The following is an 18,122-nucleotide window of genomic DNA, read 5'->3' on the forward strand; positions in this document are numbered from 1 at the left end:
GGGTAACAGACCTGTCCACTTGCTTTTTAACTGCCTCCCAGCCTCTGGAGTTGAGCGCTTTAATGGATTAACTTCTGGTCCTCTGGCCCCGGCCCCCTAGGCAATGGGACTAAACTGCTCTCCTGCCACGGGAGCTAGGTTCCTCACCCAAACGCTCCCCACCCCATTCATGAACTCAGGCTCCGAAAATCAGCTTTCTCACCCAGTTTCGTTTCTACGCAATAACATGAAACTACACTCCATCTCAGAGATCCCACCAGCCTCTCTCAACTCACCCTGCTCAACACTGCAACCCCTCTCCCAAACTTGGCAGCCACCTAACCCGTATCTTTGGATCTAGAGAAATTTCTTTGGCCACTTCTCATCCCGCCTTTTCCAGACACTTGCACCAAGCACACTATGACTAGCGTCTCCTAGCAAACTCCTTCCGTTTCTAAGTTTGTGTTACAACGCTTGCTGGTGGACTGAATTCCTGGGGGCAGGATGAGGAATGTTGCCGTCTGCACCTCAAGACTCTCTGGGACTTAAAATTGGACACACCCCATCCAGGTGATACCACCCGCATTCAAATAGAGGCAGCAGCTGAAACTGAGGTTAAGCATATTAAAATGTGCTATCCCATAGCACTTTTGGCTGAAAATATATTTCCCGGTTTCCATGGCCTTCATTTTTCGGACATACTGAATACGTAATTGGACTTTTACGTAGCCAACCTACCTCTTCCCTTGTGATTCATTGCTTTGGGATTTAAAATCTTTTCCCCAGTCTGAATTAGAGATAAAAAGGGGCTTATTTTTTTCTGCTAAATTTGAAAACTGAAGTTTCCTTTGACTACTGGCTCCATTAAGCACAAGCACTGGTGTCGCTGGGAGGCGCTAAGGAGCTCCTGCCTCCAGAGCTACTTAATGTCATCCCGCCACTTCCTTCCCCACCGCCGATTATGATGCCTGCTTTAATGCGGTATCAATTTATCACTCATCCATCAAGTTTAGTTAAGTTCTTCCTGGGAATAAAGACATTTACAGGAAGGTTAGACATTCAGAAAAATCCGATTAATTAAACATTACCCACGACTGCTACCTCCACATAGCAACATCTGTGGCCTTTATCTTACATGTAAATATACATTGTATACGCATATATCCCTATTCTGGGGTGGCTGATAATTAACCAGCCCTGCTGGGCTCATTGTTAACCTTCTAATTCCCAAATATGCCTCCCACTCGCGTCCTTAGGCCAAAATTCCCGGAGGTGAAAATCCTGAGCTAAAAGGTAAGAATGTTGAAATCTTCTGATACACCCTGCCACCCTGCCCTCTGCAAGGGGAACTGATTTGCATACACTCCCTCCTTTCCTGCAGGAAAGGGCCTCTTTTTTAATTTAAAAAAGAAAAAGTGGAGGGGTGGGTATAGCTCAGTGGTAGAGCATGTGATTAGCATGCATGAGGTCCTGGGTTCAACTCCCAGTACCTCTGTTAAAAAGAAAAACAAAACAACAACAAACAAAATTAGCCAATGGATATGTATGGAAAATGTGCAACATGGCAGCAGCATGCGGATCACGTATGGGACTGAACAGACCAAATAAATCACTTTTAACATTAAAAAAAGGAAAAAGGAAGACGGCCCTGCTCAGCTGCCCATGTTCAGGAGGAAAGGTGTGTGTCCCGATGCTGGCCTCAGGACACATGGAGGTGCTGACAGAAAGAAAAGGGCCAGAGTTAACAGGGTCTTAAGAGGCAACAGACGTTCTTTTGGACAAACACCACCAAGTCCAGCGAGGAAGTAGCCTTCCCTCGCCAGGGCCTGGCTGACCGCTTGGGGCTAACACAGTGATCTCGGGTCTCCTGGCAAAGCAGCCAGGCGGCAGAGGTGAGAAAACCAGTCAGTCGAAAACACCCCAGGGCCACGCACCCGCCCCCTGACCGGCGGCGCTGAGGGGCAGCCCTGCACAGGGCATCTGCCAACTTCCACTTCCTGCAGCCTAGGGCAGGCTGACTGTGAACCCAGCTGCCGGGCTGCTCAGACCCCAGCAACTTCAGGAGAGGGTATCTGAGGATGGGAAGCTCTGGGCTGACTACTTGTCATCATTACAAACACTTAGAGAAACCGAGTGGAGGGAAGTTCTTGGCTGTGATCTCTGAAATGTCATGGGACGAGGTTTCAGTGCAAAGAGGGAAGCTGAGAGAGGACCGTGAAATTCAGATGACCCCAGAAACCTTCTGCTGGAATAAAAATTTCAGCCAAGCCAAGAGAACTGCGCTCCTACTGAAGAAAGAGATGCTTTCCAAGGCCCCGAGTCCCAGGCTATCAGCTCGTCGTAGGAAACACGGTGGCCGCGCAGTGAGGGCTCCGTGTGTGGCTGGGCTGAACTCTATGAAAGTCTTGTCCCTCCTTCAAAATGAAGGGAGGGACTCATCAAGACGAGGCCACCTGCCCCAGATCCATCCCTGGCGAAGACTGGAGGCAGGGCAGACCCCTCTCCATCTCCCTCCCACGAGTGCCCCTGCCTCCGTACTTACCCAAGGGGGGAGGCTCCTGGGGGTCAGAGAGGCCTTACTGGGCCGAGGGGTGCCGCCCAGACAGCCAAGGTGTGAAATAAACACAGACACTGTTTTGTAATCAATGATTTTTTTTTATCTTTGAAAAATGGAAGCAAGTGTTTTGACAGAACACGACGGCTGCTCTATAAGAGCCGATCTAGGAGTAATTCGCTGGTTCTCCTCCGGGATAGCACGGCTTAAAAAAAAAAAAATACAAAACAGGAACGATAATCCACAGAGCGCCAACTCTGTGCCTGGCGGGGCACCCGTTCATTAAATAAGCCCTAAGCTCCACACTAAGATCAGGGTAGCTCTCCCTTGACCACCTCTTGTCTCTGAACCACAATCCCTCTGGTGTTTTACCACCATCAACAACAATTTTGTTTACTTAATTAACTGGATATCAGAACCTTAAAATATTTCTGAATCTTAAAAATGAAGGTCCTCAGCAGATTTACGTTGATAAAGAAATACATACACATTTGAATATAAATCACTGTAATTACTGTTTTCTTTACATCTCATTATCCACTTTAATATTTAAAACACACAGACACACACACACACACACACACACAAAACCACACATTCAGACGCCCTGAAACTGTGGAGACGGCAATCCCAGGATTGGTTAAGAACACGGTACCTTTTGTATGTGGACGTCACCCCCAGTGCACCCCAGCCCACCCACCGTCACCACACTCAGCCTCATCCTGGCTCCCGCACACAGTCGCGCCCAGCCAGGCCCGACCCGTCCCCACACCAGCACAAGCGTGTGCAAGCGTCCCTGCCGTGGTCCCAATGGCACGACATGATTCCCATCCTGTTAGACACTCAGCCCTTCCAAAGCAGAGGCTCCCTTAGTTCTGGTTTCTCGAGCATGCACTCTGAGGAAATGGATATGGAGAGAAGTTCTAGCTGACCCGGGAGCGGGACAGGCTGTCGGGGCTCAGTGTTGAGCCCCAGTCCAGGGAACCACTGTGCTTGGACCCAGCACGGTGCAGCTGCGGGGCGAGTGGGTGGGTTTGTGTGGAGGCCACACAGGGACAAGCTGCACCACGAAAGCCACAGCAGACATCTGCCCTCCTGGTCCTGCCTCCTACTTGACCCTTCTCCGTAGACTCAGCATTCAGTAGCACCCGCTGGCCTCGTTTAAGCAGAATGCAGCTAGAACTGAAAGGCAGGAGGAGGGAGGGACGGCCAGGGGGAGCCCTGAGAGATGGGGCTGCACACTGAGGGGAGGGAAGGAAGGGCGGGAGCTCCAGCGGTGCAGGGGTGGGGGTAGGGGTGGGGTTCTGCCCCCAGCACAGCTCGGGGACAGTGTGGGTACAGCACGGGATACGCTGGAAAGCAGAGGGGCCAACGCTCCCCTCCAAGCCCTAGTCCGCAGCCCCCCAGTTACTCGGGGGCCAGGCAAGCTGCTGAAACGGACAAGAAGGCACACTCCAAGCACGGGTGGCTTCTTGTCCTGGGCACCCCTGTCAAGTATTGACCAAAACCTGAAACATGACCTTAAAGTGATGAATGCCATAGATTCTACGTGTGTAACAAAACCGCAGAGAAACACATGCTAGTTTAGGTTAGATTATAATCATCTGAAGCACAGGATAAAACCAAGAGGCAAAATTCCATTCTGGTACAACCACCCAATTTCTAGAAAAGAGAAAGGAAACAATTCGATGTGAGCTTTTTTTGATCAGAAGACTCAACGAAAGGAGAGAGGTGGTGACACAAATCCACGTGATTTTTCAAGTCTTCCTTTTGCGCAGTCATTCTGATGACCAGGTTTGTGCTGCAAAGAAGCCCGCACGACATGGCGACTGCTCTGATTGTTCTCAGATGAATGTTTATACAAAATAATATCTTATCTTCATTTAGTTTATAAACATACACAGTGCTGTCCCTTTCAAATTAAGAAAAAAAAACTCCACGCACAAATACTGCAAAGTAGCAAAATACAAAGGGGAAAAAAAAGCTACTTTTGGTTTTGGCAACGTTAAAAAAAAAAGAAATGTAAAAAAGCAATGTGGCATTGGTCCCTGTTTGTTTGGGAAAAAAAAGGTACTCGGGCAGGACACTGCATCAGGATCGACTGGTTTTCTAAAATTCAGAATATCTGGGATTTCCAAAGTAGCACTTTTGTCTTTTAAAGTTTCGATAAGTCACAGAACACTTAAAACATCAAAAAAGCTTTCTGGTAAAAAGCTCAGCTTTTAAATCACATTTTGTTTCTGCAAATTTGGGAGACGAATTGAGTCTTACTGGAATGTGGCCTATGGCTGGCAGCCAGCCTGAACGGCAGTGCCTCCCTCTCGCCCTCCCTGGGACCACACCGACCGCCAGCCAGCGCCGTCCTGCTCCCCTGGGGCGGGGGCGCACCTTCAGGCTGCTATCTTCGCCATCTGCTGTTCTAACTTGGAAATGCGCTCGTCTTGATTGCAGATTGTGTCTTTTATGGATTTGATCTCTTTTAAAATCTCATCCAACTTGGCTTCATTTTGCTGAGGAAACAAAGGGGGAGGGGGGGAAGAGGGTGACTAAAAAGCAGCAGAGCTCAGCCCAGGTACGAGGTGTGAGTGCGACTTTCTAGCCTGGAAGCGGCAGGCCGCGGCCGCAGGTGGGGCCCTGTACCAACACCACGTGTGCGGGCCCGCCCACCTGACACCGGAGCAGAGCGGCCGGGCACCAGGCGCAGCTTCTGGCCCCGCGCCTGTGCACTTGCCTGGACAGGGACCCCCGGGATACAACTGAGCTGCAGGAGAAGACTGGCTCCTGCAGGGCCGCCCAGCCCACAGCCCCATCACCTCCATCCGGAGTCACCTCTATGACCAGGGTGAGGGCTACAGCGTTCTTATCGGCTCCTAGAGAGGGTCCTTCTTGGGAGCCAAGTCCCTAGCCCTGTCTGCTCCTCTAAAGAGCCTGAGCTTCTCCCTCCAGAGCTGATTCATCCACAAACGTCGCAGACCCAAGGTCATGGTGCCTCACACGGCTTCCACGGTCATGGCCAAAACACCAGCTCCTGAGGGCACAGTGCCTTTTCTTTCCACTCCCTCCTCATTCACAGACCCCTGGCCCCCAAACTCCACTCCACAGCCTGCCGACGGTCCTCCCCTGTCTTCCCTGTCTTGACCCCACTCTCCCAGCAGCTGCTCCCTCCTGTGGCCACACGGGTTTTCAATGTCAGACCCTGGTCTCCTTCAAGCCACGGAAAGAATTCTTGCCAAGATGCCCAAGATCATCTCACCACCCCCGCCTCTTAACAGAGGTGCTGGGGATGGAACCCAGGACCTCGAGCGCACCATGTACACGCTCTACCACTGAACTGTACCTGTCCCGGATCATCTGTGCCGCCAGGTCCCACTCACTGCCAGCTCCTTACGCTGCTCGAACACTCAGCAACTTCTAAAGCTTCTCCTTCCCAAGGCCTCCTCTTCCCAGTACCTGGGACCCCATGCCCTCATGTTTCGTTTCTACCCAAATCAGAGATGGGTGTAAAAAGTTTGGGGAAAGATAGTTTAAAAAAAAAAAATCCCCAAGAGGCTCCTGTTCACTCTTGGAGACGGTGACAGACTGACTTCTATCCTGGTCATCATAAAAAACAGAGCTAATGGGGCCAAAGTCATAAACGCTGCGTGACAGGGAGGCTTCCGTAAATAGTGCCTGTTACCACTGACTGAACCCTGTCTGTCCGGTTGGGACAGTGCTCACAGACGCCTGGGCTGGAAGGCACTTCCAAGAGGACCAGGCCCAGGGCACCCTGGGGTCCTGCGGCCCTTACCACGCCGGCCGCGTCTGCGGTTTTCTTGGGGGCAGTGATCAGGTCACACTTCTTGTTTGCCGTGGGCTTGCTGTCCAGAATGTTCTTCTTGACCACCTTGAGATCCCTGTTTTTGCCTGGAATATACCCGTGCTTCAAGGAGATGAGGATGGGGTCTGCATTCCTCCCCTCGAACCACTCCTCGGCCTCCAGTGCTGCCTCGGGCCCCGCCGTGTCAGGGTACAGGTCATCTTGGAAAAGGTCAGACTGCACGAGACATTGTGGAGAAACCCTCAGGTAAGGAAGGAGAAAGGCCTCGGGTTTTAAGATCTTTTTTAAACATGGACTGCCTAGAAAACCGGGCGCTTACCTTCCTGGGGACAGTCATGATAATAGGCTCACACTTTCTCTCATGGAGCTTGAAGAATCTTCAAGGGAGAAAAAAGGCAAAGTTGCATTAAGTGAAACAGGAGGTCAAGCAACAGGCTTGATGACGACCACTCCTGGGCGCGCTGCGTTCCCCGGGGCCTCACCCCACGCACCCTGGGCAGTGCGCAGAGCTCAGCGCTCCCATGTCACAGATGAGAAGGCGAAAGCCCAGAGTAGCTACGCCAGGAAATGGCAGATGGGAGACAGGAACCAGGAGTGGAGGTCTCTGCATTACAGTGACAGTCAAATTCCAGTTATCTGGGGGCAGATCAACTGTGGGGAGACGATGACCGACAAGGATGCGCTGGTGAGAAAATCACCAAGTCAACAGCCAGGAGACGACAGACACCCACGCATCAGCTCGCATCTGCGGCCTGGGGGCCAGGCCTTCTGCCAATCTGAGCTGGCTGAACATCTGTCAGTACAAAGAGGATTTTAAAAAGGAAACGAAAACAATGCTCTGAATTAAATGTTGGCATCTAAGCAAACCACATCATGCATTAACACTCGAGAAAAAGTTGCAATTATCCAAAACATGGAAACACAAAGCACAAAACCCTGCAGTTGGCAGAGTGGCGGAGAGACTGGCCCACCAGGCCTGGGTGCGTGCCCACCTCACCCAGCCCGGGTTCCTCATCCACGGGGTAGGTAAAACCAGCCCCCACCTCACAGCGTGGTCAGGAGCAGGAGAGGTGGTCCGAGCCACATGGTCAGCGCAGTGCCCAACACGTGGCGCAGCTGCGGGAACACTGAGTCAACAGGGAGCGCCTTGAAGGCCTGCTTCCACTCGGTACCCGCGGGGGGCTGGTTCACAGACACAGAGGCGCGTGGAGGCGCAAGTCCCTTGTATAATAAAGCGGCCCGGCATTTCGGACTCTAAATCACCTCTGGGTTACCTACAACGCCCAGGTACGACGTAAATGCCACGTAAACAGCTGCACATGCCATGTAAGTAGTTTCCCATGGGCCGCAAATTCAAGTTCTGCTTTTTGGAACCTTCTGGAATTTTTATTTCTGAATTATTTTCAATCCCATGGATTTGGAACTTGCAAATACAAAGTGCCGACTTCAGTCTTTCAAACTTTTAGATGACAGTAGCACAAATGTGTTCCCAAATACTCAATGTTATTTTTAAGTTCAGGTTCCATCTCTTCTGAACCACATTTTGATTAGCTTGGTTTAAACCACAGTTTACAATGATCTGTGACAGCTTTCCTTCTTTATTCTAGCTATAGAGTTGAATGTATTTTTCAAGAAAAATCCCTGGAGTGATTAATATAAAAAAGGGCTCATAAAAAAGTCTTACCTACTTATTTTTAAAGATGTGAAGTGTCAATGATTTGCGTGACCAGCACAGCATATTTAGACAAACGTCCATATAAATGTAGTGTTATAAGAATGTGTGGTGTGATTTTATGCCTGACTACGTAATATTAAGTTATTCTGTTGTTTAAAATGGCCAGCAGTCAGCAAATCTCACTGATTATCTTTTGCTGACTAGTATTGAGAAAAAAGCCTGCCCCTTAGGAAGGCCACTGGCATTACACAACATAAATTTTTTAAAATTCCAGAGCAGTACGGAGAGGCAGAAGTTCTATAACCCGGCTCGGCGCCCTCAGTCAGGCTAACCTAACACCTGCCACAGAGCTTTGCTCCTCTAGTTTTGGATCCGTGGGGTCCACAGCCCAGTTTGGAACCTGGCTGGTCCCTACACAGGGCAGGAAACCCATCCCTCATTTCCCTCCCAGGGCCAGGCTCGCCCCTGGCTGCCTCCCTGGGGACACTGGCCCAGCTGCAGCCTGAAGACAAGAGATGAAGGTTTCACTACTTAAATCAGCGTGTGATACACCCCAGCTAAGCCACTTAAACTGCTGCATTTCAAGTTTATAATCTGAAGAACGGGGAGGGCAAAGTTGGTTTGAATGATTTTGAATGGTTCCTTCCTGCTCTAAAATTCCACATTTCTAAGAACGGGCAGGAAAGGAGAGAGGAATTCTACACCTCGACGGCGCGCTCACAGGGAGAGCCACGTGGGGAACTCGCGCGGGGACAGCAACCTGAGCACTTTACACACCAACTCTTTACCTGGCGATCTCGCACTTGTTAACGTCAAGCCCCCTCTTGGGCATGTACCCCATCCCTCTCTGAGGCTCCTTGCTGCTGAAGGTGTTGAGGTAGTGGACGTATGGGGATTCATCCGTGATCTCAAAATAGCGAATGCTGCTGTCGCCCTGCGAGAAATCGGAGACTAGTTAGTGCTTAACGTGAATCGAAACACCCAGCTTGGGTGGGTGTCTCTCCCCTCTTGTGTAAACCCGGGACTGACTGGGACTCCACCCCGTGACTGAGCTCTTCTTCCCCCAAGAGGCTTGCCGAAAGCACACGACGGTCTCTCTTCCTGGCAGAGCAAGTCCTCACTTACGAAATGCGAGCACACCTCCCCCCCCCTTTTTAAACCATATTTTTTGTTTTTATTTTAATTTTAATTTATAGATATATTTTTTATTGAAGTACAGTCAGTTACAACGTGTCTATCTCTGGTGCACAGCACAATATCCCAGTCATGTATGTACATACATATATTTGTTATATTATTTTTTTCTATTAAAGGTTATTACAAGATACAGAACATAGTTCCCTGTGCTTTACAGATTAAACTTTCTTTTAAATCTATTTTTATATACAATGGCTAACACATGTAAATCTCAAAGTCCTGAATTTATCCCCTCCCTCTCCCTTTCCCCAGTAACCATGATTGTTTACTAAGTCTGCAAGTCTGGTTCTGTTCTGTAGATGAGTTCATAGAGTCGCTTTTTTTTTTTAGATACCACATATGAGCGATATCATATGGTATTTTTCTTTCTCACACCTTTTAAAAACAGCACTGTATGCCCCTTCCTGAAGGCCCTGATTTTACTACACTGGGTCTCAACAACCAAGTCAGAGTCAGGGCAGAAAGATTAACACCTCTGCCCAACAACTGCTCCACAACTCAGCTTTAACCAACCAACCAACAAAACAAAAGCCCAGGAGGACCTAGAGGGCAATTGCTGATTTCAGCATCCCTTCACTGGCGCACAGCAGTGTTCACAGACCTGAGGACACTCACCCGGACTATCAGATGATAAGAAGTAAGATTTTTCTAATTAGGAAACATTAGTTTTAGCAAGTACCCTTTAACTCCAGACAGTAACGCCATCCCACTGCAATGTGTCCAGTTCTGTGATAATTTTGCTTAGAATGGTCAGAGTTTTTTTTGAAGACCTGCAGCATACGCTAGTCCCTCTTGAGAGTAAATAACCACCACACAGTTTCAGGACCCTGAACAACGAAGGGAGTCCTGCCCGGCAGAGGGGAGAGGCACATGTGTAAGAAGAAGTGACAAGCAGCAAGGCGGGCCTCTGCCCTAACAACCCTCTCCTTTCTCATCATTTCCATGTGTTCAGTGATGTAACCATCTAATCCAGCGAAGAGAAGCTAATCACACACTATTTGTATCTACATGCTCACAATAACCTTCCACCCAGTGCCTAACATCTGGGTAAGGATGCAGTCTGCGGCAGCTATTAACATCTCAAGTGAAATAATGTTCAAGGAAACAGATAAGATCTCAGTTTCTCAGAAGCTGACCGATAAAAATGTCAGGCAGGCCTGCAGTTCGCTCCAGCAGCTTGAACAAAAGTGAAGCAGCCGCTGCTTTACCCAGCGAGGGACTAACAGGTTTGGGGAAGGGAACACATAACGCACGACAGCTCCAGTGTTACTCATGCATTTATTTCAACCACAAACATTCTAAGGAAGATTGAGCCTACAAAAGAATCAGGAATACTGGAGTCACCACCTCCTAAAATGAAGGAATAGCACGTAATAAAGCTACCATCCCTGCGGCCAGGCAGAGGTCATCAGGCAGGAGGAGGGTTTTCGGAGCTCAGTGCGGGGTCTTCCTATGATAACTGTCACCTTCTACACTTGGGTCTGACCACATGACCTCAAGGCCTGGGCCTGAGCACTGGGCTCCAGGAAGGAGAACCTCTGGGGGGTCTCTGAGGCCCTCAAGAGCTCGGACCCACGAAGCCCTGTTCTCTACACAACTGCCCACTGACTAAGTCTCTGAAGGATAAACTCTTCTTACAGGATTACATTTAATATCAAACAGCAAAATTACTGCTTACCTTCCCACATAAGTAAATGATACTGGTGTCGGGGTCATAGAAAGGCAGCAACACCCCATTGCTAGTGTCCATTTCATGAAGAGCAATTGGTTCCTCCATATTTTTCTGAAAAGGAAAAAACACACACACACACACGTTTTTAAAAGATAAACTTTTTAAGAGCATACATTCTTTCTTCCCTAATTAAGTTAGCTACTTCCCTGAAATAATGAAAGTTTAAACAATGCACGTATAATGCCCATACGTGTAATTGCCAATAGGAGCACTAAATGGAACCCAACCCCCCTGGAAACCGTGTTGGTCTGACATGATTACCGCACACGTCAGTGCGCGTCCACAACAAAGACGAGAAGCCCTTTTCCTCTGTGACTACTTGCTTTTTTTGAAGTACTTTTTTTTATTATTAAAAAATAAACTTATGGTCTTTACAAAGTTAAAAGGTACAAGGAAAAAAGCATTAGAAAAATCCTCCCATACCCCATAATCCCACAGCCCAGTGGGTGGCAGAAACAATGACCGCTTCGGCCTATTTCCTTCCAACACACAGACGCACAGAGTGGGGTCATGGCGTACCTGCAGCTCAGCACGTATTTCCCACTTGTGCTGTTAGGAACACTTTCCCAAGCAGGACTTTTTTGACTTAGACATCAGATCATGTTCTTACAAAATATTTTAACTAAGTTTAGAACTTTATTTCCCAAGTCTAAAACACTGGATTCTTCATGCATTCTTTCTAAAAAACACAGTCAACACAGACTCTTTGGGAGTCTCAAGAACGCATTTTTAAAATACATTTAGCAGTAAGTCTCCAGTGAGGATGAGAATTTCACATCCAATTTAAGACAAGCAGGAGGTCAGCAACCGACAGGAAGAATCCTAGGATCCACTGACCAACCCAAACCCCGGCTCAGCAGCGAGAATGCGCAGGCCTGCAGGCCTGCGCGGTAGGGGCGAGGCTGGGGACGGGCTGGGGAGGGCCGTACCGGATTCCAGAGGGCCAGCTGCCGCTCGCTCATGCGGCTGAAACCAGTGGTGAAGACGTTGCCGTCGGCCAGAAAGATGGCTCTCATGGGACGTGCTCCTTCATGCGCTCTCTCCTTCTCCTGGGGAGAGAGCAGACGGGCACCTCACACACATGCAGACTGAAGAAGGAAAAATGGGTGGGAGGGTGGGGGCTCAGACAGTGAACCCAACCACACCCCACATGCAATTCACATCAAAGGGGTGTGCTCACGTGCGTGTGTCCGTATTAACCACCTCCCCTTCCTGAAGGAGGACAAAACACAGTGACACGAAGCCCTCTGGCCAAGGTCCCTCAGCAAGTTGCCAAGTAAGAGTGCCAGGATTGGACTGAAAAGCCTTGGTCCTTCCCCATGCCCTGCTGCCAACCCAAGTCCATGCACCGCAAAATAAAACACACAAAAAGGCTCTGCCAAATGTCCGTTTCTCAAGAGGATAATAACCTGAAGGGTGGACCCACCCTGCAGCTTCTAGTCACTTCACAGGACACAAAGCCTAGCCTGGCAAACCCCTTCCTTAACCTCGTCTGTTCAGTGGGACTGCACTAGCCCCGCCCTTGGAAGGTTCTAGAGGAGAAAGCACGCTCGCTGCATGAGGCCGGACAAGTCCCCAGCGCTCGGTAAGCACTAGCCACGACTGTAGCCCGACTCTTGAGAAGAAACACGGGCAAAGAGTCATGTGTCTCAGAGAAGGACAATCACAGGGGCACAGAGTGGGCGGAAGAGAGGCATCTCTGGATCTAACACAGGCCATTTCAACCGGACTCAGGTGCCGAATGTTCACCTTTTGTCATTCTCCTGAGGCCTAGCTCACGGGGCAGAGCTAGCACGCAGCACTACCCAGAGACCAGGCTGTGTCCTGTGAGGCCCTTTAACGACCGACTGGGGAACAGGGCAGGGAATCAACCTGCCAGCCTTTAGCCCTCAGCCAGCCAGCGGCAGACCGTGTGGGGAGCTGCTCTAGGCCCCCAAGCTCTTGAGGACTCTAGCATGCTGATAGAACCTTTGTTTCTTTGTGAAAAAGGGTCACCAGGAAGAGAGGGAAGGCGTAGGGGAAAGCTGGGAAAGGTGCAACTCTGAAGAGAAGGGGGGCTGGACGAGCCTTTTCTGATTCTCGGTCTGGCGCTGGCACACGGCAAGGGTCAGCCGACCAGGAGTGCAGCCTCCCCACCTGCCCTGAAAAGCAGGCATTCTCGCTCACTGAAGCGCGCCCAACACTGGGGCTTTCGTCCGAAGAATACATACAGCGACGATCTCCTGTTTCCGGGGATCAATCACTCTGACTTTCTTGTCCTTGGAAGCTGTGCAGATCAGGCTGCCGTTCCGGTTCCAGCTCACGTTGTAGATCATGTCCGAGTGCATGTCGTCCAGGTTTATAAGGGCTTCTCCCGTCCCCACGTTCCAGATGATGATGGCATTGTCGCAACCTGAAAGCAAGCAAAACCACACCCCAGGGAGATGAGAAACACCTGAACAGCAGCACGTTTGTGAAAACCAAAAGTGCAGTGAGGCTAAATACACGTGTATCGAAACGAAGATGTGAACTGTACAAAGCCCTACTTACTGGGAGTTAAAAACTGCAGTGACCAAGAAAAAAATTTTGTATAAAAGAAAGATGTTCAAGGAAAAACAGAGCTTAAGTTTGGGTTCACATGAAACAAACAAAAACACCAACGACACAAAAAACAAAGAACTACAAGAAAATCGAATCCTTTTTTTTTAAAGACCTAACTGGGATGGTGGACCCTGAGTGATTGTAAGTTTCCTTTTCTAGTAAAATAAGCATCAAAATTAATACAGCTCATTTCTTCCCCAGAGGATCTAAAAATAAAGGGTTTAAATAACCGTTTCAGATGCTCAAGAAAAAGGCTGGAAGGTTATTCCGATCACTGATGCTGTAAGACGCGGTCATGGATGAAAGCATGTAAATTACAGTAAGCGAAGGGAACCCAAGGACTGACCTAGCCACCTGCTCACAGCAGATCTTATCTTTAAAGGGGGAGAAAAATAGGCCAAGACTGGCCTGATTTGAGAAGCCCAAACTGTAATCAAGAAGGCACGTGAACTCAGAAACTGATCCCTGAAGAGGCCACAAGGTCGACCCAGCCACAGCCCCTCAGCTCACCAACTCCACCCTCCCTTCCTGAGCTGGCCCCAAGAGCCCCCGGCCCCTTTCAAAACAGGCACCATTTGCTGCTTCTGGAACAGGAGATCAAGGATGAAGCAAAATAAGGGCTGGCCCCTCCTGAAGGTGGACTCCTATCCATAAGCTAGTTGTGCAAGCACTTAGGAAAATTAGCCATCAACAGCCAGGACACCCAAGTGACCTAAGGGTCAGAGGGAGGCAATGGGGGGGAGAACTGCACAACAGTATGAAGAGCTGGGGCTGAGCTCTGGGACGGAGATGCGGCCCTTCCTCTGCCTCGTTCATCACAGGCAAGCAGGTAACTTTCAGCCACTGTGCATGGATCATACAGTCTTAAAAAAAAACGCACGGCGCTGCAATCGGGCATTCCCCTTTGCTTGTAAAAGGGAGACTGGGGCTCGGTCCGCGGCTGACGGCCAAGTCTGACCTCAAGGAGGCGGCAGCAGGGCGTCCCCATCACGGAATTCCACCCTTGGAACTGTTCTCTCGTCTCAGCAGACTGAGGGTCTGAGTAGAACACGGGAAGGGTTCCTAGTTATAGTCAACTGTGATTTAAAAACAGAATCCTACTTTTTTTTTTTTTTTTTAAGAAAAGTAGCTCTTGGTTTCAATAGGTACCAGGCATTAGATTTTCAGCTTAATGCCCTATATCATAAATACCTTTCATTCCCAGTTAAAAACGGAACTGCTCCCTTCCTTTTTACTGGTGAGGAGAAAGATCTGTAAAATTCTACCATTAACATTAGCACTGCTTTTTTTTATAAGCCAATTTTATTACGGTATAGTTTGCACAGAACACAATGCTCCTCCCATTTAAAGTATATACTCGCTAAGTTTTGACAAACGTGTATATTCATGTGAGCAACCATCACATTCAAGATCTAGAACATTTTCATCACCCCACAAAGCTCCCTCCTGTTCTCTGTATTGCTTATTCTATAAGAGAAGATAAAATCTCAAATTTTAGACAAAGAAAAACATTTCGGTAAGATGACACTTGGAAACCACGAGTGGGAAACCAGTAGGAACACTAAGGTTAGGTCACAAGCGTTCACTGCAGTGCTGTTTAACAGTGAAAAGTCAGAAACAACCTCAGTGTCCAAAAAGAGGGGACTAATTAAATAAACGGAGGTACCCAGACAATGGACTATTAATGGAGTCATTAAAAAGATCATAGGACATTTAATAGCACATGAAAAGGACCACAGTGTGCCATTGAGTGCAGAAAGCAGGTCATGGGTAAAGTGTCTAAACCCATCTTTGTGTGTAAAATCATTTCTGGGCACAGAAATACCTCCTGGAAAGAAGAGTAAAACGGTAATGATGACGCTCCCTCCGGGTGGTGGAATTATAAGTGATTCTTATTTTCTTGCTTTTGTTTATATATATTCTCTGTAATATAAATGGACTATGTGTATAAGGAGACACATCAAAGTATTTTTCAAACGGATATTTGATTCACAGGATCACCCCAGAGCTGGCAGCAACACCAGAGCTGGAACCCAGGCTCCTGGCTCCCGCTCGGGCTCCGTCTACCTCAGGGACAAGACCAGCTGTGGTCCGTGGAGGCCTTGGCGGGAACCACGAGCCTGCTGACCTTTCCAGCAAGCAAGCGTCCTAAGCAGGACGTCCACAGCTTCCACGGAACCGCCCGAGTGGCCGCTACGCTCACGCGCATGCGGGCTGGGGGCTCCCCATCTCAGCACCCACCACAGATCCCTAATGATCTGCTTCAAAGCAGTGAGTCCACAGTCACAGCGCAGTGGCTACTCCCTCCACAGAGGGCTGGGAAGGTGAGGGCGAGGGGAAAGGATGGGCCTGCTCGGCTCCTACCTGCGCTGAGAAGCACGTTGCGGGCCGTCGGGTGCCAGGCCACGATGCCAACTCTCTTTGAGTGGCCTTCTAAAATGACCACGGGCTCGGTCAGGGAAAGGGTGAGTCCATTCTCTGGGATCTGCCACACCTGTTGGGAAAGGAAGAAAGACAATCCAGATGAAAGAGATGGGCTTTCGTCACCACAGTCACCGTGGCCACCCAGTTTGGAGCCTTTGCTCTGCACAGACGGAACACACGATGCCTTGGGATGAAAGGCAGATGTGGTGAAACACATGCAGTTGTTTTTCAAACATAACAGGATATCAAAGATCAGAGTATCCATAAGGGCTACAAAATGTTACCTCTCTGCTTTTATTTAGTATTAGTGGAGATTTCACTTTAAATTCCCTGTTAAGCTCAAAACTCTCCAGTTAGAAAGCATGCAAAAAATTGAAAGGAAAATGCAAAACAGTCAAAGCACCCGTGAAGAGAAGAGTTGGGATGAAGCCTGCAGCGAAGTCTGTTCACCCACTAAAGGTTCTTGGGGCATGGCGCAGTTTTTCAAACATATTTTCTGTAATTTTACATTTGGGAAATGAAAAGATACCTAATAGTTTTGTAACAAGTAGTATAGAAAACTTACAAAAGAGAAAAATTAATTGGACCTCATCAAAATTAAAAATTTTCATGTTTCAAAGGACACTATCAAGGAAGTGACAATCAACAACACACAAATGAGAGAAAATAACGTGGAAGTCATCTGTGTGATAAGGAACTTTTATCTAGAATATATAAAGAGCACTTACAACTCAACAATAAAAGGAAAAGAACCCAGTTTTTTAAATGGGCAAGGAATCTAAACAGATATTCCTTAAAGGAAGATATGTAAGTGGTAAAAACGCACATAAAACGATGCTCAACATTATTCGTCATCAGGAAAATGCAAATCAAAACCACAATAAAACAGCACTTCACACCCACTAAAAGTTTGCAATCAAAGACATGTAAAGAATTCAGAGCTCTCACGCGCTGCTGCTGGGAATGGAAAATGGTGCAGCCACCGTGGGAATCAGTTTGGAAGTTCCTCAAATGATCAAACACAGAGTCACCATATGACCCAGCAATTCCACTTGTAGGCATCTACCCAAGAGAACCAAAAACATACGTCCACACAAAAAGTTGTGCACAAATTTTATAGCAGCAATATTCATAATAGCCGAAAGGTGGGAACCACCCAAATGTCTGGCAACCAACAAACGGATAAACAAAATGTGATACACAAAGAAGTATCTGACCACAGAAAGGAGTGAAGTACTGACATGTGGACAGGATGGATGGAGCCTGAAGATGTAAGGTTAAGGAAAAGAAACCAGCGATGAAAGTCCACAGAGTGTAGGATTCCGTATGTATGAGATGTCCAGAAAGGAAAATATAGACACAGTAGATTGATGGTTCTTAGTGTTTGGTGGTGGGGAGGGGAACGACAGCTGAAGAATATGTGGTTCTTTTTTGAGGTGGTGAAAACACTCAAGATCACGAATTGTACACTTTAATGAGTGAAGTGTATGTGCATTTTATCTCAGTAAGGCTTTAAAACCAGAAATTAAGTAATACTGAAGTCTGTGAAAGGGCTAAAGTTTAAAACAATTATCTCCTTCTATATGAAGATTAAACAAGCACATTTTCTACCAAAAAAGATTTTATGAGACTAGTTCATAACAAATTTACAGCTGGCCAGTGAAAAAGTCATGCTCAACACTGGAACAAGTAGAGATGGAATTTTCCTTTGTTGGGGACTTTTAAGGAGGAGACAAACAACTGCCTGTTTCGATCACTTAGTGGCAGGCAGGGATTTGGATCGGCGGGGTGGTTAAGGTTCAGCTCAGTTCTCCTGTCCTGCAAAAAATGAAACAAAAAGTCTGCCATTCTAAAATGGGGAACAGTCATGAATTAAGTGGTCAATTATAAACCTGTCTTTCAAGGGTCTGAGGTTAGGACATCACCTAATTCCCCCTGAATTTCATCACTCAGCACATTTTAAACAAGGCAGATGCAAACAAGCACGGAAGGCATGAGGGAGTCCACCTGGCTGCTCCCTACCCCCCACCCAGACCACAGCCTCCACCCAACAGAGCAGACTCTGACACGGGCCGCTCTTCTGGGACTCTGGGCACCTGTCACCCTCCATCATCGTGTTTGCTCCATCCTGATAAGCACTGTTTTTATTCAAGGGTTTATGATC

At 48.2% G+C, this 18,122-nt stretch overlaps 1 protein-coding gene across 2 annotated transcripts in view; it reads right to left on the reverse strand.

Annotated features, from left to right (window-relative positions):
- Positions 1 to 4,113: 4,113 nt before the first annotated feature.
- Positions 4,114 to 18,122, reverse strand: part of CORO1C (coronin 1C) — a 67,654-nt gene continuing 53,645 nt past the window's right edge. For both annotated transcript variants that reach the window (XM_031442919.2, XM_031442917.2), the window contains exons 4-11: positions 15,899 to 16,028; positions 13,165 to 13,346; positions 11,884 to 12,003; positions 10,901 to 11,005; positions 8,814 to 8,959; positions 6,670 to 6,727; positions 6,321 to 6,566; positions 4,114 to 5,043 (exon numbers count right to left, since the gene is read on the reverse strand). In XM_031442919.2, the coding sequence (XP_031298779.1) occupies positions 4,924 to 5,043; positions 6,321 to 6,566; positions 6,670 to 6,727; positions 8,814 to 8,959; positions 10,901 to 11,005; positions 11,884 to 12,003; positions 13,165 to 13,346; positions 15,899 to 16,028 (1,107 nt within the window). In that variant the 3' untranslated portion in view covers positions 4,114 to 4,923. The remainder of the gene's footprint in view (positions 5,044 to 6,320; positions 6,567 to 6,669; positions 6,728 to 8,813; positions 8,960 to 10,900; positions 11,006 to 11,883; positions 12,004 to 13,164; positions 13,347 to 15,898; positions 16,029 to 18,122) is intronic.

The sequence above is a fragment of the Camelus dromedarius genome, chromosome 31, assembly GCF_036321535.1.
Source record: "Camelus dromedarius isolate mCamDro1 chromosome 31, mCamDro1.pat, whole genome shotgun sequence".
NCBI classification, from domain to species: Eukaryota; Metazoa; Chordata; class Mammalia; order Artiodactyla; family Camelidae; genus Camelus; species Camelus dromedarius.